The 24921-nt window shown below is 40.4% G+C and overlaps 1 protein-coding gene across 9 annotated transcripts in view; it reads right to left on the reverse strand.

The window, feature by feature from the left end:
* The window catches only part of SLC7A2 (solute carrier family 7 member 2), an 88208-nt gene that overhangs the window by 11471 nt on the left and 51816 nt on the right, over nucleotides 1-24921 (reverse strand). For 3 of the 9 annotated variants that reach the window (XM_008251096.5, XM_008251103.5, XM_051842593.3), the window contains exons 2-9: nucleotides 18995-19385; nucleotides 18412-18567; nucleotides 11792-11957; nucleotides 10204-10337; nucleotides 8646-8868; nucleotides 6703-6842; nucleotides 3042-3144; nucleotides 1618-1823 (exon numbers count right to left, since the gene is read on the reverse strand). In XM_008251096.5, coding sequence (XP_008249318.1) covers nucleotides 1618-1823; nucleotides 3042-3144; nucleotides 6703-6842; nucleotides 8646-8868; nucleotides 10204-10337; nucleotides 11792-11957; nucleotides 18412-18567; nucleotides 18995-19370 — 1504 coding nt within the window. In that variant the 5' untranslated portion in view covers nucleotides 19371-19385. Of the gene's footprint in view, nucleotides 1-1617; nucleotides 1824-3041; nucleotides 3145-6318; nucleotides 6456-6702; nucleotides 6843-8645; nucleotides 8869-10203; nucleotides 10338-11791; nucleotides 11958-18411; nucleotides 18568-18994; nucleotides 19386-23784; nucleotides 23928-24921 lie in introns of those variants that run through there. The other 6 variants (XM_070068470.2, XM_070068471.2, XM_002709509.6 and 3 more) reach the window with 5 other exon arrangements.

Genomic DNA, 24921 nt, shown 5'->3' on the forward strand with positions numbered 1-24921 from the left:
AATGAGTTTTAAAAAATTTTAAAGTCTATTCTGATATAACATCAAATTCTTTATGTCCCTACTTTGATAAACATAGGGTCTTTACTTTGTCCTTTCTTCTTTTTCACTGTGGAAAGACGTGAATGATTTCACTGATTCGAGACACTGCTTGCTGACGCATCACCACCTCCATCTAGAAGCTGACTTCCTCTTTGGGTAGTGACCACCTTGCTTTGTCTGCCATATGCCTGCTCTGTTTGCATTTGCTACTCTCAGACAGCATTACAGGCTGTGTGGGATGTCGCCAGGGGTTGGCAGCTCCCCTCTTGCAAGTGAGAAATGGCAAGTGTGTCTACTTGGAGCAGTTGTCAACATGGAGTATTAATGTAAACAAGTAACATTACATGAGCTGCACCTTTGCTGTTTTAGAGAATGACATCTAGCCTGCATTAGAACCTGTCCCATGTGCTGTCAGAGAAAATGTACTCCCCAGGCCCAATTATCCTGTGCCATAAAGTCCTGTGTTTGAGCTCCATCTCTCCTCATAGCCCAGATGCTAAGTGGAGTGCCTGGCACATAGATGATTTTCAAAAACTTGTACTGACAGCAGGCATTTGGCCTGGTGATTAAGATGCTGCTTGGGATACCTGCATCCTATATGAGCATGCCTGGGTTCAGTCCCCATCCTAGCTAACATGCATCCGGGGAGGTGGCAGATGTTGGCTCAAGTGGTTGTGTTCCTGCTACCTACACGGGAGAGTCATATTGAGGGCCTTGCTTCTGGCTTCAGTCTGGCCCAATCTGGGACGTTGTGGGTATCTGGAGTAAACCAGTGGAGGGGAGATTTCTATTTCTCAGCCTCTTAAATAAATAAAATTGAATTAAAAAATAGAGAAAATGCTGCTAAAATATGAATGATTACATAAATATGGGTGAGCAAACAAGGACTTCCTTTTTTTTTTTTTTTTGACAGGCAGAGTGGACAGTGAGAGAGAGAGACAGAGAGAAAGGTCTTCCTTTGCCATTGGTTCACCATCCAATGGCCACCGTGGCCGGCGTGCTGCAGCCAGCACACCGCGCTGATCCGAAGGCAGGAGCCAGGTTCTTTTCCTGATCTCCCATGGGGTGCAGGGCCCAAGGACTTGGGCCATCCTCCACTGCACTCCCAGGCCACAGCAGAGAGCTGGCCTGGAAGAGGGACAACCGGGACAGAATCCGGCACCCTGACTGGGACTATAACCCAGTGTGCCGGCGCCGCAAGGTGGAGGATTAGCCTATTGAACCGCGGTGCCGGCAGGACTTCCTATATTGTTTTCCCATCCCATTGGGTTCTGGTTCCATTATGGGCAGGTGTACGTGGCCTGATGTTTTCACATACACGACATCCAAACACGAGTGAAATGCGCCAGTTTGTATATCTGCCACACTCACATCAAGGAATTTCCTTTCTTCAATAATTAAAATGTGATGACTTTATCTTGCTAAGGTAAAGGTAATTTCAAATATTAGGGACTCTTTAAGTGGGTATTTCAGGGCTCAGGTTGATTGTTACCACATCCTAGGGCAATGTGAGGCCTAGTGTCCTCTTTTCCATTTCGCACCTGCTGGGTATTTACAATGTATCCAGGGAAGACTCACCCAGGAATCCAACCAGAAAGCTCACGAGAGATGCGGACTGTCGCGTGGGCAGAGCAGAGGGACTGTAGAGAGTCCGCAGGCTGAAGCCGTGTCTTTGCAGCATGGTGACCTGAGAGTCGCTTTTTGAGGCTGCACTGGCACATGATCCCAGACCTTCATTCTCAGGAGAGTATTTGGGCTGCTCGTAACATAAGCCAGGCTGGTACCTATCCCCAAATAAGGACGCACTGTTATTCTCCAAAAGACATGCTCATGATTCGATCCACATTTTGCTGAACCAGCAAGCCTTTCCAATTAGGTATCTGCAGCAACTCTGAATTTCCTCTGGTAGTCAACTTTCTTAGAAAGTTATAGATTACATGCAATAGGAAGTTAAATTTTTAACAGGGTGATTATTCAGAAATCATCTATGTTTAAAAGAAACACAATTCACAGAAATAGCAAGGAAACTCTCGTTAAATATCAGCTACAGAATAATGTCCTCTCTTCAGTTTGGCCTTCAGAGATCTGTCTGACTCTCTGGCCCCATCTCTGGAAACTTTCCTACACCGCTCTGCTAGTTCTTCCTACACCACTCTGCTAGTTCTTCCTCCACAAGCGCATCCAGCCATTCTGCGACTCTCCACTCCATGCACACTGTTTCCCTGTGTTCTTTTGTTCTCTTCCTCTATAGTCTGCGTCAACATTATCAGCCTGCTAGTTCTGCCCCAGTCTTCCCAATGTGCCTCTTCTCCTTTTCAGCAGCTTTTACTTACTTTTGAAAATATTTCCCCTCCATATAAGGAAATATGCTCACTGAGAATATACAAAAGTATATAGAAGAAGCTGAAAATCATCCAAAATAGCATTGCCCACAGCAGCACTTGGATGCAATTCATCTGGCTATATATGTGTATGCATGACTTTTCATGTAAATTTTATACATGAGTTCAGATGCTATATTGTACTACATTCTGAAACTCATGTATTTCTTCATATAATTAAATGCCATTTTATTTGCTAAAGAAGAGTCCACTGAATAAATGTTCCCTTATTTGTTTAATTGTCCTACTGAGATTTAGGTTAGCTCCATTTTTCCATTCAAAAGTCAACTGGCTTTTCCATGAAATCATCAATCTGTTGTGTGTGCCTCTCTGATAAAATATTTGGTGTAAAATCTTAGCAGTTGCATCACTGAGACAAAAAGTATAGTATTTTTCAGTGTCTTTATACAAGTACATGATGAGAAACTGCTTTTCATACAGATTGGGTCAAACTGTACTTTTTCTAGTGACCAATTTTCCTTCTTACATTTTATACTGATGTTTTATGGTCATAGCGTCTGGGCGAGACTGTGGCTCCTTGGAGGCAGAGGTGTTGAGTCCATTTCCTTTACTCCCTAGGTCCCACTTGGCACACACCCTTCTGAACCAGCTGCAACTCACCTGAGGATGAGCACACAGGCTGCGACCAGAGAGTAGGCCATTAGTGTGCCAATGGACATCATGTCCACAAGCGCCTTCAGGTCAAAAAGAAACGCCATCACAGCTGCAGGGAGAAATGAAAGGTGAAGCCAACAGCCTCTGATGGAATTCTGTGCGGTCAGTACTTTCACATCATGGACAAGCAACTGATGCTTTTCTCTTTAATACCAATGACAGTGAGTCAAACACAGGACAGAAAATATGTATCTCATGGTTCAGAAGATGTTCTTCAGGTTCTAAAAACTGGTAGTGAGACTTCAAAAGTCTTCCACTCCCTACAAAGTACAAAATACTTTGCACAAAATACTTTGATTACTTAAAAAATAGTTGGCCTGACAAAGAGTGAAAATATTAAATGAGAGACGAATGACCTTTGATGCTTTAGAACAATGCTGGATATACTGACTAGGTCCTTTTTTAAGACTATAAAAATTTAAACAGAAAACAGTTTCATTATAGATGTTACATAATCCTTCTTACTTTCCATGTGTATTTTAAAGTATATCATTCACAACTCAGTATTATTTAACAAAATTGAAATCTGTTTTTAATAGGCTAAATTCTACTCTGACTCAAATTACAAACTTCAGGTAGATTGAATAGAGATCAATTTATGGTCCTGTACTCCAAATCCTAATGATGTTCAGAGGCAAGACATATTTTATATAACTGACTAGTAAATTTATACCTGGCAATTGTTTTCTCCTAAAAGGACCATTTCAAGAAAAAAGTGATGACATTACCTCAAATTTAGCATGTAGTTACCCCTATTATAGGAAGCAAATAATACCACATTCCATTTGTGATGTTCCATTCCTCTTTGCAAACCTGGTATGTCTATGATCTCATTTCTTCAAGTCCATGGGACAGAGGCTATTAGTTAGGATTAGCCATATAAAGCAGTCAACATTTCACTATTTTTGACCCCCTAAACTCAGCAGTTTACATGGTTTGACCTAGCAGGATTATCTTCATCGTATTATAAACAGGTTAATGTGGGAAAGCTACAATTACTAGGTAAAGACAGATTCCTACCCAAAACACATCCCCATGCTCCTTCTACAATATCCCATTGTTACTTTAAGTGCACTGCCTGCCTTACTTTGAAAATCCTTCATTGCTAGTATACAAGTATGTATACATTAAGACTATTAAAATTTCAGTGTGTTTTTAAGATCACAGATAGCCAGGGACCGGTGCTGTGGTGCAGCGGGTTAAAGACCTGGCCTGAAGCGCTGGCATCCCATATGGGTGCCAGTTCTAGTCCCGGCTGCTCCTCTTCCGATCCAGCTCTCTGCTATGGCCTGGGAAAGCAGTAGAGGATGGCCCAAGTCCCTGGGCCCCTGCACCCACATGGGAGACCCGGAAGAAGTTCCTGGCTCCTGGCTTTGGATCGGCGCAGCTCCAGCAGTTGCGGCCATCTGGGGAGTGAATCAGCAGATGGAAGACCTCTCTCTTTGTCTCTACCTCTCTCTGTAACTCTGTCTTTCAAATAAATAAAATAAATCTTAAAAAAAAATCACAGATAGCCAAATATGGCAGCCAAAAGAGAAGAAAACAATTAACTATCCATAGATCCTCTCTGAGGTAAGTTTAAAAACAAGTCAAGTAAGGTGTGAAAGTACAAAACAATAAAAGCATTTCAGAACATTTTGTTTTTTTGACAGGCAGAGTGGACAGTGAGAGAGAAAGACAGAGAGAAAGGTCTTCCTTTGCCATTGGTTCACCATCCAATGGCCGCTGCGGCCGGCGTGCTGTGGCCAGCGCACCGCGCTGATCTGATGGCAGGAGCCAGGTACTTCTCCTGGTCTCCCATGGGGTGCAGGGCCCAAGCACTTGGACCATCCTCCACTGCACTCCCGGGCCACAGCAGAGAGCTGGCCTGGAAGAGGGGCAACCGGGACAAAATCCGGTGCCCCGACCGGGACTATAACCCGGTGTGTCGGCGCCGCAAGGCAGAGGATTAGCCTAGTGAGCCACGGCGCCAGCCAGCATTTCAGAACATTTTAAAAAAGGTTCAATTATAATTATCATCCTAAATGGGGAAGAATTTTAAAATACAGTATTTTGTTGAAGTTTTTAACTGGATAAAATAGCGAGTTTTTCCCTGCACTAAATAAAATATGTGATCTTTTGACAAGAAATCTTTATGAACTGTTTTCAATACCAGAATGTACTGTTTAATAATAAAATGAACTTTTTCTTCATTGTATTGCAGTAGAAATTTAAGCCTGATAAAATAAGTTACTTGCCCTGTAAGTGCCAGTACTACAAAATGTTTACAAAGTGAAACTGTTGAGGCCAATACTTTCTGACCTTGAAAAAACTCCGTTTCATACATAATGAAAGCATGACCATTCTTTAATTTCCAACAAAAGGAAGCCTCAACTAAATTAACATTTTGAGTTGCATTTCTATTGCCACAATTATTTATTGTTTTATACATAAACTTTGTGAAAGTCTATCTGTTGCTTTCTATTATAGTACTTTTAGAGTCATTCTCTCAACCTACAGAATCTCTGAAAACTTCTGCATGAAATAATCTAGGCCAAGGCATTTTATATTAAGACATGTCATAATGTAGGCAGTCTGACTTTCTGACCATAACTGAAGTCCTGACACCTCTGAAAGGAAAAACAGACTTCTAATGGGGTTGAGAGGATGTGTATGTTAGCACCTCTTAGTTCATCTGGAGGGCAATGATACAAGGGTCAAGGATAAATTATCTTTGACATTTATTATACTTAATTAAGAATAAGAAAGTTTTGCTTTTCAAAAGCCCAATGGTACTTCAGCAATATTCAACTTACATCACAAGTGAAAAATAACATATGTAATTATTACTTTTAAATGAACATTTCAGGAATGGCTTATTCATCAATTAAATTTTTATGTGTCCCAGAAGAATTTTTATTCATCAATTCATTCATCGATTGGAAATGTAATAGGTGATCTATAGTGCAATACCATTATAATCCTTTGCACATCTATTAAAGGCCCAAAAGGTTAAAATAACAAAATTGTTAAAAAAAAATCCCAAAGAGTCAATTAACAATGAATTTCAGAACATCACCACCACCACAATTTTCAGGTGTTAATCCCAATATTCATACACAAATTTATCAGTGAATTTGTTCTTAACTTACATGCACAGCATGCAGACCCTCTTAGTAAGTTCATGCATGTGCATAAAATATTCCAGACCAATGCTGAAGAAGCCTATGTGTGTAAAGCTTACCAGAAATGACCCCAGCAGTCAACGTGGCAGCAACTGGTGACTGCCTCTTACTCACTCTGGCAAGAAATCTAAACAGTAAACCATCCCGGGCCATGGCAAACAGAATTCGAGGTAAAGGAAACATAGAGCCCAGAAGACTAGAACAGAAAAATTCATAATCCATGTGAATAACCCAAAATATTATTCTAGAAAAGCATACACAGGTAAAGACTGGACACACCATAGTGCAGAACCAAATAATTCAAAATAGAAAACATTCACAAAATAGTGACTGAGCATCACGTAAAGCCGAACAGAAAACTACCTAAGTTTCTTTTTCTTTTTTTCTAGAGTCCTTGATGAGAAAAGATCCCCCTTTTCTTAATAAAATCAACTCACTCTCACCTGCCACTGCACCCGATGATAAAGTAGCAATGATTGGTGTCTTCGTTTTGGAATTGATTTGAGCTAGACATTTGAAAAGCAACCCATCCTCCGCCATAGCATAGATTACACGAGGCATTGGGAAAATGGATCCAAGAAGACTGAATAAAAAGCAAAGACATGCAGTAGAGCAGACAAATTCATGCAAGATTACATCCCAGAACTGAACTGTATAAAACTCAGCATAGTAGCTTTGAATACAAAGTCATATTATTTTAAAATGCACCAGGATTGGGCATTTACAAATATCTGTCACTTTGATCACTGTGCTATTCATTATTCTGTTGCAGATATCTACCAAGAAAAATTAGTATCACAGTATCAGAAGTAATTTGTGTTTACCCATGATTATTACTGAATTTCAACCAAATAATTAAGGTTTTGCAAAATACCACTAAGACAATTTCAGTGGCAATAACTGAGAAAAAAATTCCTAAATTGATAGGTAATTAAAGAGATTAAATAATTTTATTTCATAATGACAGTTAACTCATTTACTCAGTAACTATGAATTTTGTATTCACCATTATTTTTTCCCATATAACCCAATCTTTATCAAATTAGTAATAATTCCTGGCATGATAAAGACAATCAAAGAAAGATAAAAAAATTATAAATTTAGTACACAGAAGTAGCCATAATTAAAAAGTTAGTAACAGTGAAGTTTAACAGGACAATTTTTGCTTTTGAATTACTTGTACTGACTGCACTACTCCATACATGAATTAAATGTAAAAAGTGACCAAGAAAAAGAAAACAAGTACTTTATTTAAAAAAGCCATTTTATCTCTTCACACATCTGGGGTGAGCCTGGACAGACCTGAATCTCTGCCCTTCTCTGGACCATTGTGGTGTGGTACTTTCACACTCTACACTTTGGAACTATTTGAAGTGACTCAAAATAAATTTCAGCACTGGCCGATGATTGAGAAACAAAAAGGGTAATTTTTAATTGCCACTTAATATTATAAGGGATTTGAAGGCAAAACAAAGCTAGCTGGAATTAATTTTAAAATTTAGCTTTCTAATTTCAAACGTTTAGACAATTATTTTCACTTTAAAAATTAGAGATCACATAAAAAGATTAATTTTCACTTTATGAGAACAGTCAACATTTAGTATGATACAAAAGTAGAATAAAATGTATTTCTTATGATCTTATGTGAATTTGAAATATGAGTAGCTCAGAAAATCTGAGAAACAAGCATAATTATTAAAACAAGCAGCTACTGAAGATCTAGACCCTTGAACATCAACTACCTTTTTCTCTTCACATACATATTTTAAGAATTTCCACCATTAACTTGAGAATGATCATTGCTGTTTCTAGACCAAGTCACTCAGCTTGGTGCTAAGAGGGAACTGTCAGTGTTCCACAATTAAAAGCACATGGTATTTAAACGGGACAGTGCACATAGCTGCTTCTCACACAGACTCATAGTCACTTAAAAACAGAGCAAGAAATGTTGATCTGCGTCCATAATCTCAGGTTGTCTATAGTGCTTAAAGAAACACCAAAATCAGCAGAGAAGCATACTAGAAGAAGCATCTTGGGTTTTATAAAACCTCCATATATGTGTACGTGTGACGTACATATGTTTGGGGTATCTGTGTGTGTGTGTGTGTGTATGTATGTCTGTGTGTACAAGTGCTATAAGCATTCCTACTGAAGCCTGGCCCATCACCATCTTGGAAAAATGGTCTCTGAATGTGGGGGAGGGGCAGTTCTCCATGATTTAGGATATGTATATGTAATCCTGGGCAAATTATTCAGTGAACACATAGTTGCATAATATGTTCCTCAAGATTGGATATTTTGAAAGCACACAAAAGCAACTTTTTAGACAGCGACCAAACTGAGAAGGACCTCAAACAGCCGCTGCTGCAAAGGCCAAGCCATGTACCTTGTTGACAACGCACAGAGGGAGCCCGCAGCAACGATGTATTTGGCAGGGCCCCATCCAACATACTCAAATGCCACAGGAAGGGGGCTTTTTTCATCCAGGAGGTAGTATGGCATCATGAGGGTCAAGGCTGCAGAGACCCCAAAATAGGCCATAAAACAGACAAGCAGAGAAGTCACAATTCCAATGGGAATAGCTTTCTGAGGATTCCGCACTTCCTCACCTAGGGAAATATAAATAAACAATGTGCATGTTTAGTAAGACATTCACAGACAAAGAACTTAATTTGCATCAGATTCTTCCTTTCTTCCACTGTAAATCTACTCTGGTTTTGTCCCTTCTGTTTTCTTCTCTTGATCAACCATTTTATGAGAAATTTCTTCTCTTCTTAAAGGTGCTTTGCCATTACATAAAAATTCAATTCACAGAGGGAGAAGAGAAGCTATGTGAGGCATCTCCCTGCTTCCAGAAGAAGAAAACCAATCAGACAAAAATGACAGAACATCACTATCAAGTGTTTTGGGAAAACAATTCATCCACAGAGGCTAAATCTCTATTAAGGTTCTCTATAGACCCTTAAATAGGCTTCAGGTAAGTTTATTTCATCTATGTATAAGAAACTCTAGCTTCAATTAAAAAAAAGTATGTTTTTTATTCTAATAAAATTTGGCATTTAAAGTCAATTAGAGAGCCGGCGCCGTGGCTCAATAGGCTAATCCTCCACCTTGCGGCGCCGGCACACCGGGTTCTAGTCCCGGTCAGGGCGCCGGATTCTGTCCCGGTTGCCCCTCTTCCAGGCCAGCTCTCTGCTATGGCCAGGGAGTGCAGTGGAGGATGGCCCAGGTGCTTGGGCCCTGCACCCCATGGGAGACCAGGAAAAGCACCTGGATCCTGGCTCCTGCCATCGGATCAGCGCGGTGCGCCGGCTGCAGCGGCGGCCATTGGAGGGTGATCCAACGGCAAAGGAAGACCTTTCTCTCTGTCTCTCTCTCTCACTGTCCACTCTGCCTGTCAAAAAAAAAAAAAAAAAAAAAAAAAAAAAAAAAATAAAGTCAATTAGAGGGCCTTACAAGGACAGGAACACAGAGGAAGCACTCATTTTGGCATAACTGTTTTCCGTGTGGCATAATGAGGAAAGAACTATCACAATATATTTTGTTTAATGAAAGTAGAGACAACTTTGAAGATGATCATCAGTTATTACATATTTTGATGGTACTTCCAGATAGAAGGCCACAAGAGGTACTTATGACTAACACTAAGTATTCAGCAGCTTGCAAAGTATTGTTCATATGTCGTATTTTAGGTCATCTTCATCATATCTGACAGCTAAGTACTGCTCTCTCAGTTTTACTGATATAGAAATCAAGGCTGAGGGAGTTTCATTAAGGTTCCTTTTGCTCATATACAGCAGGTGTCACAACTGGTTCTGGAACAAATGATCTTCTTACCCTAAATCCCTCTCCTATTCACTGGACTCCCTACTGCAATACAAGACTACTCATACGGTGGGAGGAACACCTTTTTCCACATCCTTGCGTCAAGATACTGCTCTTACCAGTTGTTGCGATGCAATCAAATCCCACAAAGGCATAAAAGCAAGTTGCAGCACCAGCCAAAGTTCCTGCAAAGCCGTAAGGCATAAAGCCACCAGCCCCATAGAGACTTGTGCCATTTTCAGAAGGAGGCTCTCTAAGGAAGAGAACAAATGCATTGGAAAGTCATTTTCATGGGAAACTGTTCCTTCTGGGGACTTATGTAGAATCCCATCCTTGGAAGGCTGCTGTTTTCATCAGCTCATTGGAGGTGATGTTCATAAAACTAAAGCAAAAACCTTTTTCTCTCATTCTGTCCTACAGACTGGTGGAGCCCCTGAAAATGTCACCTTGCACCCACAGCACTTGCAGAAGGGCCAGCCCCACACTGGGAGGAACCCCAGTCAGGCAAGATTTCAAAAACAGAGACTAAAGTAGGCCATGCTTTGAGATAATGACAGGAAACTTTCTCTTCCTGTGGATGTTTTTCCCTATAACAATATATGGATTCCAAAGCACAAAGTAAGGCATGGTGTAAGTCCTTCCAATTCACCATGGAGACATTTGAGAAAGTAAAGCCAAACTCTCTAGGCTTCATGAATATTACAGAAGTTGAATATTTTATGTTAAAAATGGTATAAAAAGTCAGGGGATGCCAACTTTCTCCCTCATCAGAATGAGTATAAATAATATAAAGAAAAACATTTAGATGTAATTCAGTCTATGTAATGGAAACTTCCTGTAATCGTAGTTCTGCTTATGCAACTAACAACATTCTCCAAAAAACAAGGCCTGGAAATTACTACAAGGCTGAAAGAATGCAATGAACTGAACGGTGGCCCCACAGGATGAACATAAGGATATATGACTTCAGAATGCTCATCACTTGGAGGTGGTGAATCACTGGGGAACAGAGGAAGTTCTTTCCAATGAACAGTTAGGATCCAGCCCCTGCTCTTTCCCCAAAACTGGGAGCAGAGCTTGAGGTTGGGAACAGCAGCCGTGGCCTCACATAGCTGCTCAACTGTGAGTACAGTTTGGGGGAGCCAGGAATGAAGTCTTGCAATACAGCAGCCCCCTCAGACAGGGCTCGGGAGCAGAAAGTTTGACAACTATTGTTCAGAGGAAAGCTGTCACCCATAACCTCTTTAAAATGTAACATTATAAAAAAGAAGGGAAAAAACGCAATCTTTAAAAAAATTTTAATTCTAATTTGTTTGAAAGTCTGAAAGAGAGAGAGAAATAAAGAAACAGATCTTCAATCCACCGGTCTACTCCACAGATGCCTGCAACAGCTGAGCTAACCTGACCTAATGTCAGGCTAAGGGCAGGAGTCTGGAACTCAATCTGGGTCTCCACCTGCGTGTCAGGGGCCCAAGGACTTGAAGCATCTCCGGCTGCTTCCCAGGGTGTGCATTAGCAAGAAGCTGGATTTGAGGCACAGGAGCCTGGACGTGAACCCAGCACTTGAACATGGCATGCAAGTGTCCCAAGAGGCAGCTTAACTGCTGTGCCAAATGCCCACCCACTTTAAAAATGTTATTTATTTATTTCCATTTATTTGAAAGGCAGGGAGATAGAAAGAGACACAGAGACAGCCAAGTATTATACCTGGCACTTGCTGATACATTTTTGAGAAACTCTTCGCTAATCCTCCAGTTAGCCACACTTCCTTTCACAAAGCCAGCAACCATCACAAAGAGAAGGACCAGGATGTTAACGGCTGTGAAGAATTTGTTCACCCAAGCAGATTCCTTTACTCCAAAAGATAAAAGTCCTATAGGAAAAAAGAAAGCATTTCAGTGTTTACCTAAAATTTTAGTAAAGGCCATGACATTTTGTGGCAAATATAAGATCTGTGGTATCATTTCACCATCATTTCTATATAAGATGACCTCAAAAAGTCTATGAAAAATAAAAGCACTATGAAAAAGCTATTCATGGATTTCAACTTTTTTGGTGCTAAAACATCTTTTAATTTCATTTTTCATGACCTTTTAAAGTCCTGTTGTATTTAACTCCCATTTACCCATTTCCATTGCTAGTTTGTACCCATCAGTCATCTGACTGTGAAACAAGGGCTGCTGCACAGAACCAGGTCAACCTCAGATGGCAGTCTATGCCTTCTGCTAAGAAACATATACATCTGGTAACTTTGGCTATTATTACCAATGGTAGAGAGATGTAAAGTAACACTTAATTTTAATGAAAGGCTGTTCTAAAAAAGCCTTTCAAAGCTTTCAAGGTTATTGGTTATAAACTTGTTTTGAAAGATTTATTCATTTATTATTTGAAAGTCAAGTTAAACAGAGAGAGAAGGAGAGGCAGAGAGAGAAAGAAAGAGAGGTCTTCCATCCACTGGTTCACTCCCCAGTTGGCTGCACCAGCCGGAGCTGTGCCAATCTGAAGCCAGGAGCCAGGAGCTTCTTCTGGGTCTCCCACGTGGGTGCAGAGGCTCAAGCACCTGGGCCATCCTCTATTGCTTTCCCAGGCCACAGAGAGAGCTGGATCAGAAGTGGAGCAGCCGGGACTAGAACCTGTGCCCATATGGGATGCTGGCACTGCAGGCAGCGGCTTTGCCTGCTATGCCACAGAGCAGGCCCCTGGGTATAAAGTTTTAAAAAGTAAAAGCTCAGTCATTATCTCTGCCAGGTAATTACTGGATATACATGAATAGGAAAGCATTATTCAATGTTCATGCTGACAAGCACTTTGTTAAACTGATTCTCATTTTACTATATTTTTACATTCTGATTATTAAATCAATTTTTCTACTAAAGTAATTTGAGGATACAGAAAAGCATGAAGACAATAAAGATGAACTGTGGGTTTCCCCCCAGAATTTCTCACACACACACACTCACACACAAACAATACATATACATATACACACACAATTTCCACATAACTTTATTAATAGCTGCATAGTCTTCTAATCCATTGAGGTACCATACTTTAATGCCTTCTTTTATAGGCACTGATATCACTATTGGCTTTTTATAATCATAAGCAGTACTGACATAATCATCCTTTAATACATACTATAGGGCTACTATAATTAAAACAGCCTGGGACTGGCACAAAAATAGACATGTAGACCAATGGAATAGAATAGAAACCTCAGAAATTAATCTACACATCTACACCAACTAATTTTTGACAAACAAGATAAAATCAATCCCGGAGAAAGAATTGTCTCTTCAACAAATGATGCTAGGAAAAATTGGATCTATGCATGCAGAAGCATGAAAGAAGAACCCTACCTTACACCTTACACAAATATCAACTGAAAATGTATCAAGAATCTAAATCTATGACCTGATATCATCAAATCACTAGAAAAGAACATTGGGGAAACTCTGCAAGATACTGGCATAGACAAAAACTTCTTGAAAAAGACCCTAGAAGCACAGGCAATCAAAGCCAAAACAGACAAATGTGATTACATCAAGCTAAGAAGCTTCTTCACTGCAAAGAAAACACTCAACAAAATGAGGCAGCAACCACAGAATTGGAGAAAACATCTGCAAACTATGCAACTGATAATGGATTAATATCCAGAATCTAATATGTTCTCCCTGATCGGCGACAACTAACTGAGCAGCAAAGGGGAGACCTGTTGAAGTGAAATGGACACTATGAGAAACAGTGACTTGATCAGCCCTTGTCCTGAGTGTTGATGTACACAGTTTAATACTTTATCCCTTTTAGTATTTTCTCTTTGTTTTGTTCTAGTACTATTGGTTGAACTCTGTGATTAACACACAATTATTCTTAGGTGTTTAAATTTTAACTGAAAAATGATCCCTGTTAAATGTAAGAGTGGGAATAAGAGAGGGAGGAGATGTACAATTTGGGACATGCTCAATCGGACTTGCCCCAAATGGTGGAGTTAGAATCATGCCAGGGGATCCCAATACAACCCCATCAAGGTGGCATGTACCAATGCCATCTCACTAGTCAAAGTGATCAATTTCAGTTCACAATTGATCACACTGATAGGTCTAAGAGTCAAAGGGATCACACAAACAAGTCTAGTGTCTGCTAATACTAGCTGATAGAATCAAAAAGGGAGAGAACGATGCATCATGGGAAGCGGGATACACAGTAGACTCATAGAATGGCAGATGTCCTAAACAGCACTCTGGCCTCAGAATCAGCCCTTAAGGCATTCAGATATGGCTGAAGAGCCCATGAGAGTATTTCAGGCATGGAAAGCCAAGATACCCTGGGGGAAAAAAAAAAAGAAGACCTAAATGGAATATCTCTGCGAGAGTGAGATCCCAGTGAAAAGAATGGGGCCATCAAAGAAGGAGTTACCTTTCTCTGAAGGGAGGAGAGAACTTCCACTTTGACTATGACCCTGTCAGAATAAGATCGAAGTCGCAAACTCAAAAGGCTTCCATAGCCTTGGCAACTCATGACTAGAGCCTAGGGAGATTACTGACGCCATAAACAAGAGTGTCAAATTGTTAAGTCAACAACAGGAGTCACTGTGTACCTATTTCTCATGTGGGATCTGTCCTTAGCGTGTTGTCCAATGTGAAGTAATGCTATAACTAGTACTGAAACAGTATTTTACACTTTGTGTTTCTGTGTGGGTGCAAACTGTTGAAATCTTTACTTAATATATACTGAATTGATCTTCTGTATATAAAGATAATTGAAAATGAATCTTGATGTGAATGGAATGGGAGAGGGAGCGGGAGATGGGAGGGGTGTGAGTGGGAGGGAAATTATGGGGGGGGGGAAGCCATTGTAATCCATTAACTGTACTTTGAAAATTTATATTTACTAAATAAAAAATTAAAAAAAATCCAGAATCTATAAAGAGCTCAAGAAATTCAAAAACAACCAACCATACAATTCAATTAGGAAATGGGCTAAGGATACGAACAGGCATTTCTCAGAAGCTGAAATACAAATGGCCCACAGACATGTGAAAAGATGCTCAAGATCACTAGACATCAGAGAAATGCACACAAACATCACAGTGAGGTTTCACCTCATTCCAGTTAGAATGGCTATCATCCAAAAATAAAAAAACACAACAAATGCTGGCGAGCATGTGGGCACAAAGGTACCCTAATCCACTGTTGGTGGCAATGTAAACTAGTAAAACCGTTGTGGAAGACAGATGAAGATTACTCAGAAATCTCAAAATAGGTCTACCATATGACCCAGCCATGCCACTACTAGTAATTTACCCAAACAAAATAAAATCAGCATATGAAAGAGTTATCTGTACCCCCATGCTTACTGCAGCTCAATTCACAATAACTAAAATACAGAATCAACCCAGATGTCCATCAGTTGATGTCTGGAGAAAGAAAAATGTGGTATATATAGACCCTGGTATACTACTCAGTTGTAAAAAAAAAAAAAAATGAAATCCTATCTTCTGCAACAAAATGAATGCAACTGGAAACCATTACATTCAATGAAATAAGCCAGTCCTCAAAAGATAAATATCATACATTTCCCCTGATTTGTGGTAACTAACATACAGAGTACAAAAAATATAACGCATATGAGAGAAATCAACATTTTGAGATCTTTTTTTAAAGATTTATTTATTTGAGAGGCAGAGTTATAGACAGAGAGGGAGAGACAGCAAAAGGTCTTCCATCTGCTGATTCAATCCTCAAATGGCTGCAATGGCTGGAGCTGAGCCAACCTGAGGCCAAGAGCCAGGAGCTTCTTCCAGGTCTCCCACATGGGTGCAGGGATCCAAACTCTTGGGCCATCTTCTGCTGCTTTCCCAGGCCACAGCAGAGAGCTGGATTGGAAGAGGAACAGCTGGGTCTAGAATCAGCTCCCATATGGGATGCCGGCACTACAGGTGGAGGATTAATCTACTGTGCCACAGCACTGGCCCCCTCCATTGTATTTTTTAAATTTGTTATTTGTTGCTGGGTCATAGGGTTCAGCGCCAGCCAAATAAAGTATCTTAAAAAACAGCTTTCCATACCTTTTAATTATTTAAAACATTTCAGTATATACATTTGTATTTACTTGGCAGAGACAGAGATCTTCCATCTGCTGGTTTGCTCCTCAAATGCCTGTGACAGCTGGTTAGATGTAGAATGACTGATACATACTCAGAGAATAACAAAGCCTCCAGTGTTTTCCCAACATGCCACATGTGCTCTCTTGCCCAAGGTCTCATTTTCTAATAACAGACTGGAGACCAATGAACATCTCATCTAAATATTGCATAAGCTTCTGTTATACCTTTAATAACTCAAGAATTTCCAGTGGTAAGAAATTTGCAGTACAGGGTTTTGACCTTCTTGTTACCATCTTTGAAGATCAAAGTAGCAACTCAGCCTATGGAGAGATATCATAGTCAAAGAACACAGGACACCTGACGTAGGCAAGTTCTTGGTCTTGCCACGGAATTTAAGTTATAACTGTCATAGTTGCATGCTTCACATCATTTAGAGATTAAAGTGGGATATTTTAAGTTTGCTGAAAACATCCCTAAATAAAACATGATGCAACTAATTTAATGTTAGCTAGGCTGTTTAGAAACTTAAACAGAAAATCTATCATTCATTGAAAAATAATTGGTGTGAATTTTCTTGATATTGGGAAGCAAAAATATTTTAGGCCTATAAATTTTGTTGATGACCCTATCCCTATTTCTATAAAACATACTTAATTAGTGACTTTTTTAAGGGTAAAGCTATTTTTATATGATGGAATTCTTCAGATAAACATTTCATAATAGAAAGCTACCTCTGTCACATTGTTGTAAGCAAGGGAGAAAACAGAGATAAGGTGAGATGGGAAAGGGAAGGGACGGTTACCTGGGGTAAGTCAAGTAGAAAGTGGTAACAAACCTTTGAGGGTATTGCCAAATGCTCATGAAAAACCTTAATTAGAGGGTAAGTTTATTTTGAATTTTGAAATTCATGAATAGTTTTTTTCATAATACACATTTTTATGAACTGTTTGAAGATCTCTCATACACATTTTTTTTTTAAGATCTAATTTATCTAAAAGGCAGTTACAGAGAGAGACAGAGAGAGACAGAGAGAGAAAGAAAGAGAGAGAGAGAGAGGGAGGGAGGGAGAGAGAAAGAGAGAGATCTTCCACCCACTGGTTCACTCCCCTAATGGCCCCAACAGTCAGGGCTGGGCAACACTGAAGCCAGGAGCCATGAGCTTCATCCAGGTCTCCTATGTGGATTCTGGGGCCCAAGCACTTGGGCCATCTTTTACTGCTTTCCCAGGCACATTTGTAGGGAACTGCATTGGAAGTAGAGCAGCCGGTACTCAAACTGGCACCCAAATGTAATGCCAGCATTGGAGGTGGCTTAACCCTCTAATAAGTCACAGTGCAGGCTCCCATGTGGGTTTCATTTTTTTTGTTTTGCATCAACTTCTCATTTAATTCTATTTTTCACAGTCTTTTTGGAGTGATTATAGATTTTATTCTCAGCCAATCTTTGATGGGCTTAAGGAGGACTGTACATAAGAATATTAATCAAGCTAGAACAGCTTCAAATAATGAAAGCAAATATTAGGGAACATCAGAGATTACCTATGCCTACAAAAAAAAAAAGCTGCCATCTTAGCGCTTGCTATCTACTAAGCTCTTAGAACGTTGTTTGCAATATCACTGACAGCTCAATTTCATGGATGAGCAAGGAAATCATTCAGTGTTCCAAAGGTAGTAAGTGGCATCATAGGGTAATAACTTGTTTCTCTCTTATTCCTGTGCCTTCCTAAATCACTAACCATTACTGAAAATTCTAGTTTCAAGTGTGCTTGTCTCCTTCAAAGACAATCAGTAATTGGAAAGCTTTCTTTTCAAACAGATGTCTATATTATATTGATGAAAGCACGACAGAAGAACAGAATTCATTCCAGAAATAGTATCCTTAGTTTTATTTACAAGATAAACCTGCACCAATAAATTACACATTCCTCCTTATTGGAACTTCATTGCCATTCCTGCAAATCTCTAAATACAAAATTATGAAATTGATGAAAAATTATGAAATGTCTCATTCTGTTATTTAGTGCATGCCAGGTACCATTTGTTCAGAAGTAAAGTTTCTACCATTCCACACAATCTAGGTTTATTTTTGAAACACGCCTATCATATAAGTGTGAGTAGAGCTGGGGAGGTTAAGAACTCAGGTCTCTAATGTAGTAGGGACCTATTTTCCTGGGACAATTAGTCTGGCTTATCATGGGGAGAAGCATAATTTGTTTTCTTACCTGCTAGAAGTAATATAAGGCACACAGCAAAAAAGTCTGGATACTCTGCAAGACCGGTATAATTCATTTTGAAGTATGTTCGGAAAAACTGTCCAATCTGTTTGTTAAGAAGTTCATCAAAGGTGCCACTCCAGGCTCTTGCAACACTTGAGGTACCTTCCCAAGACACATAACATTCAGAAAACACAAGATCACTGGCAGACAACTAACAGAACATCATTTGCCACTCTAGCAGGTACATGGGTTAGTTTCCATAGGTTGAAAATTTTAATGACATATAGAATTGTCTTAGTAATTTCTCAATTATATAACCATAATCAAATGCTCAAGTCTAAGGTGTGGAATCTTTGTTTGCAATAAAGAACTATTAACTTAAAGCAAACAGATTCTCAAGCCCACTAAAAGATACCAAAATGAAGCAGAAGCACAGAACTCTGCAGTTTCAGGAGAAGACATTCAGAGATGAGTAGAATGAAGCGGCCGGATCACTCAGCAGCTAATGAATGCAGATCTGCCACCGAGCACCAAGGCCTCTCACTCAGGGTGCCACTCTACAGAACTGAGGTTCATTTCTGAAACATACCGATCACATAGGATAAGATGAGATTCCAGCCAGTGATGAAGGCCCACAGCTCTCCAACAGTAACGTAAGTGTACAAATACGCAGACCCTGTCTTGGGAACTCGGGCCCCAAACTCAGCATAGCAAAGGCCGGCCATCACGGATGCCAGGGCAGCAATGAGGAAGGAAACAACGATGCTGGGGCCGGAGTCTGCTTTGGCGACTTCCCCTGCAAGGACATACACCCCGGCACCAAGAGTGCTTCCAACCCCCAGGGCGATGAGGTCCATGGTGGATAGACAGCGGCACAGCTTGGACTCTTCTAGACTGTCCAGAGTCACGATTTTCCTCCGGATCAGACACCGGGCAAAAGTCAGCGCTGCTCTGCAGGGAATCATTCTGAAGAGGACAACCTGAGAGAGAGAAAGAGAGAGAGAGAGAGAGAGAAGGGAGGAGGTTTTACGTGGATCTGGACCCATCCTGCCTCCAGGTAGTGATGCAGCTCCCAGGCCTAAGGACAAAATACTTTTTTTTTTCTTTTCAACTTGTGAACAGAGGTGTGGTGCAGAGCAGTCCCGGGAGGGCTGAGTAAGCTCAACCTTGCTTATACATTCCCTTTTACAGAGGGCTGCAGACAGTGGCCCATTTGGGATGCAAAGGAATAGCAGTTCTGGGCAATTAAAAAGATTTGCCATTTTTATTCACTTAATACAAGTTTTAAAGAGAAGTTCACAGAAATGTATTCCAAGATATGGCTGCACTTGTTAGTTAAGTTCTCGCAAAATGGTGAATTGTTTGGTCTTCTATTTTCTGTCTTTTCTTCCTTCACTGAACTCGGATTCTTCAGGACCTAATAGAGCCAGGGGTCATGGTATGAATATATATAGAATGGTGTTACACCAATGTGGTTTCTAGTTTATGGGACTTATTACAGTCTAGCACAGGACAAAAGCAGGTAAAAAAACATGATCATTGTGCTTCTTACATTATTCTTACCTTATCAAATGTACATGAGCTTCTCCATTTTCATTCCCAAGGAAAGAGCAGATGTGAACTTTTTAGAATTAAAAAAAAATTCTCGCAGCCAGCTCTGTGGCATAGAGCTGCCATTTGCAACAACAGCATCCCAAATGGTGTGAGCTCAAAGTCCCAGCTGCTCCACTTCTGATCCAGCTCCCTACAATGCATCTGGGAAAGCAGCAGCAGATGGTCCAAGTACTTGGGCTTCTGCCACTCATGTGGGCCACCTGACTGAAGCTCCTGGCTTTGGCCTAGCTCAGCCTAGCTCAGCCCTAGAGGTTGCTGGGTAATGAACCAGTGGATGGAAGATCAATCTCTCTGCTTCTCCGTCTCTCTGTAACTCTTTCAAATAAATAAATAAATAAACCTCCCAACACGTGCTTAGATTTTTCTAACAAAAACTTTTTTTTGTTTAAAGATTTATTTATTTGAAAGTCACAGTTACACAGAGAGAAGAGCAGCAGAGAAAGAGAGAGGTCTTCCATTCGATGGTTCACTCCCCAGATGGCCACAATTGCCGGAGCTGCGCCGATCTGAGGCCAGGAGCCAGGAGCTTCCGCCGGATCTCCCACGCGGGTGCAGGGGCCCAAGGACCTGGGCCATCCCCCACTGCTTTCCCAGGCCATAGCAGAGAGCTGGATTGGAAGAGGAGCAGCCGGATCTCAAACTGGCGCCCATAGGGGATGCCAGTGCCTCAGGCCAGAGTGTCAACCCGCTGCGCCACAGTGCCAGTCCCTCTAACTAAAACTTCTATCAACTATTTTAAATATGAATTTGTACTAAAACGCACATATTTATTACATTTATTTGATTTTTATACATGAATAAACCGAAGTCCATATCAAGTATCATACATATATATTTTAACTGGCATGAATAAAGAAGACAAAAAAAATCTCATCTCTCACATGTTGGCTAATTCTAATACTGAAAAGAAAAACAGGTTATAAAATAACGCATGGATACATACACACACATTACAGTAAAAAGGTCTCAAGTCAAATAAGCCAAAATATTAACTAGTTATATTTAAGTGGTGGGTTAATTTTTACTTCTAAGGAGTTCATATATTATATTGTCAATATCTATTTTTAATTCCAATGAACATGTACAACTTAAATAAAAAAATGAAAAAGTTCCACATGACTTTAATAAGTCATTTAAGCAAGCAGACTAGGACATAACTGAAGAACAGGGCTGTAACAGTGTATGCTGTTATCAGTCAATAAAAACTACAAGTATTTAACTTTCAGAAGTGCAGGGCAGGTGTTTGGCCCAGTATATAAAGCCTCCAGCTAGGATGCCTGTGTCCCACATTGGAATGCCTGGTTCAAGTTCCTGACTCCAGCTTCCTGTTAATGCAGACCCTGGGAGGCAGTGGTAATGGTTCAAGTAATTGGGTTCCTGCTGCCCATGTGGTAAACTTGGACTGAATTCTCAGCCCCTGGCTTCATGTGCCACATCCACCACCCACATGAAACCAAAAAACAAACAAAACACCCCCAAAACCAAAAAGCCATGTTGCAGACATTTGGGGAGTGAGCCAGTGGATAGGGGCTCTATCCCTCAAGTAAATAAATAAAAATTAAAGAAAAACATTAAAAGTTAGCCTTGCTTTTGCTTCATGCATTGCACTTCCACTGTACAATTGTCTACAAACATTGAGTATTATTCCCTTCATTTTCTTCACTGCCAATAACCTAAACTTATGAGCTTGACATTTTCTGTGAAAAACAGATATTTTATAAATAAGGTTTTAACCTTACTCTAATATTGTCATTGAGTTTATTCAAAAATATAAGACTAATTTTCTACACTTAGTCTAAAAGACTTCTCATTTAAGAGACATTACTGGGATGGGACTAATATTTATAAACTAATTCATATTCAGTTTCATATTAAACCCAGTAGACTAAAACTAACTCATTGACTGAACACCATTCACACATAAATATAACTGCAAGTTCTCAATATTGAAAGCAGCTAATTCAAACATAAGTAAGAATTTTTAAAAAATGAAAAGGAGTGGAAGCGCTGCGGCTTAATAGGCTAATCCTCAGCCTTGCGGTGCTGGCACACCGGGTTCTAGTCCCGGTCGGGGCGCCGGATTCTGTCCCGGTTGCCCCTCTTCCAGGCCAGCTCTCTGCTGTGGCCTGGGAGTGCAGTGGAGAATGGCCCAAGTGCTTGGGCTCTGCACCCCATGGGAGACCAGGAGAAGCCCCTGGTTCCTGCCTTCGGATCAGCACGGTGCGCTGGCTGTGGCGGCCATTGGAGGGTGAACCAACGGAAAAGGAAGACCTCTCTCTCTGTCTCTCTCACTGTCCACTCTGTCAAAATAAATAAATAAATAAATAAAATGAAAAGGAGTGGAAATCTCCCTGATGGTAAAAAAAAAGTTTTACCCATTTTCAGCGTCTTCCACACTGCCTGTCAGAAGGCCAAAGCATGATGCAAAGATCACAGATGATAGCCCCAATTTTGCTAATACTGCAATCAGGTTCCCCAAGTTAAAACTCATCAACACTCCATAAATCAAAAGTGTATCACTTTCTACCAAGAGCTAACCCTGAAACAGCTATTTCTCTACCTAGAAGATAAAGTAGTGAAATGTTCTGCTTATAAAAAAATCAACAAGTGAAATGTAGAAGTTATATAAAAGCTAACTGTGGAGCAAATGTTCAATCCAGTAGCTGTAATGCCAGGATTCTGGCATCACATTTCAGAGTATCTGGGTTTGAGTCCTAGCTCTGCTTCCTAATGCAGCTTCCTGCTCATGTGCAGTACACACCCTGGGAGGCAATAGTGATAGCTCAAAGTAGTTGGGTCCCTGACACATGGGAGATCCAGACTGAATTCCTGGCCTCTGACTTGGCCCCAGCTAGGGGCTGTTCTGGTCATTTGGGGGAATAGATCAGTGGATGGAAGGTTTCGGTCTGCTTGCCTTTCAAATAAATAAAAATTTAAAAATCAATTGAGGGGGGAGGGCGGGGCGGAAGAGGGTATTTACTAAAGGCTAAACTTCATAAACGTAAGCATTTTTATACAAACAGACATGTACAAAGATCAAGAATTAGGGACCATTGCCAACTAAAAAGTACTCAGAGATGAAGACCCACTGCATGTCACTCATGGTTTAAAATCAAGTGGAAACGGGACATTGTGTTCCACTTTAGGAACACACCTGGAAGACAAAATTAGGTGCCCTTGTCATTTAGCTAAAACACTCCCGGATGGAGTATTTGATTAGCTCAATTTGTGTGAATAAAGGACACAAATGCTACAATCACACATATTTAAGGAGAAAAGGTCTGGAAGGAAGCAAAGAAATCAAGAGATGGAGGCGGTTATAGCATTGTGGCTGAATTTTCATTTCTGAAATCCTTTTTTCTGGAGCTATGGTCACAATGTTGTTTATGAAAATTTTAAAGAAAAAGTAGCATACAAATGAAAGCAAATGAGCATGACAGTTAAGTAACCCAAAAAGAATAAATTAGTGATGGTCATCTTTTCAACATAAAATTGAAGTGAATTCAGTCCAGATTACATAGGAAGTAGAACTATTCTTACAGGATCACGCTTATAGAAATATATAGCTTTGATCTGGTAAAATCTGGTTTGTGTTGCTTGTTTGCTACTAAGTATTTTATGTGCAGTTAGTTTCTCTGTTATTCTGGGGAAATAAGACAAAAATTTCATTTGTCCATCATGCTTTAATTTATTTTTTGAAAAAAACAATTTAACTTATTTTACTTATTTGAGAGACAGACAGACAGACAGACAGATATCTCCCACCTGCTGGTTCATTCCCTGATACCCACAATAGCAGGGTCTGGGCTGCACCATAGCTGAGAATCGGTAACTCAGTCTGGGTGGCAGAGATGCAACTACTTGAGCCATCACCTACTGCTTCCCAGAGTCTGCAACAGCAGGAAGCTGGATTTGAAGTGCAGCTTGGACTTGAACCTGGTCACTCCATTAAGGGCTGTGGGTTTCCCAGGCAGCATCTTAATGGCTAGGGCAAATCCCTGCCCCATTTGATTTTGAGTAACAGCACTGCATGCGTCAGAAACTTCTCAGAACTGACAGTTACTCAACAGCCTTTGTAAACAATCTCAACTACGCATAGCCTGGTAAAATACCGATTGCAAAAGCTGTGTCATGGAACTAATTTTGTAGAAATATAATGGGATGGGAGAAAAGGAATGTGAAAACACACAGGGTCAATTTAATGAGTAATTATTAAACATTTATTGAGTCCCTTGAATCAGTGTTTAGTAAAGAAATAATCTTGTGCTTTTAGAAAATGTTTTTGTGTCGGCCGGTGCCACAGCTCACTAGGCTAATCCTCTGCCTGCGGCGCTGGCACCCCGGGTTCTAGTCCCTGTTGGGGTGCTGATTCTGTCCCAGTTGCTCCTCTTCCAGTCCAGCTCTCTGCTGTGGCCCGGGAAGGCAGTGGAGGATGGCCCAAGTGCTTGAGCCCTGCACCTGCATGGGAGACCAGGAAGAGGCACCTGGCTCCTGGCTTCTGATCAGCGCAGCACGCCGGCCATAGCGGCCATTTGGGGGTGAACCAACGGAAGGAAGACATTTCTCTCTCTCTCTCACTGTCTATAACTCTGCCTGTCAAAAAAAAAAAAAAAAAAAAAGAAAAAAAAAAAAGAAAATGTTTTTGTGGAGACTCACTGATCAAAACAGAGTCCCAACAAGGGAGAGGAAAACGTATGTCTAATATTAACAATTTAACCTAATATTAATATACTAATTAATTTTAAAATTTTGAGAGCTACTTAGCAGAAGTGGTTATGAGAGCTTTCAATTTAATAAGGTGCTTTTCATTGCTAAAAGAAATCCACACACTCTCATCCCTTTTACAACAAATCCACACACAGAGATAACAGACATGGACCCTGGAGGCCCCTGCTGACCTGG

The sequence above is a fragment of the Oryctolagus cuniculus genome, chromosome 2 (genome assembly GCF_051225735.1).
Source record: "Oryctolagus cuniculus isolate XC-2025 breed Fujian yellow rabbit chromosome 2, ASM5122573v1, whole genome shotgun sequence".
NCBI lineage: Eukaryota > Metazoa > Chordata > Mammalia > Lagomorpha > Leporidae > Oryctolagus > Oryctolagus cuniculus.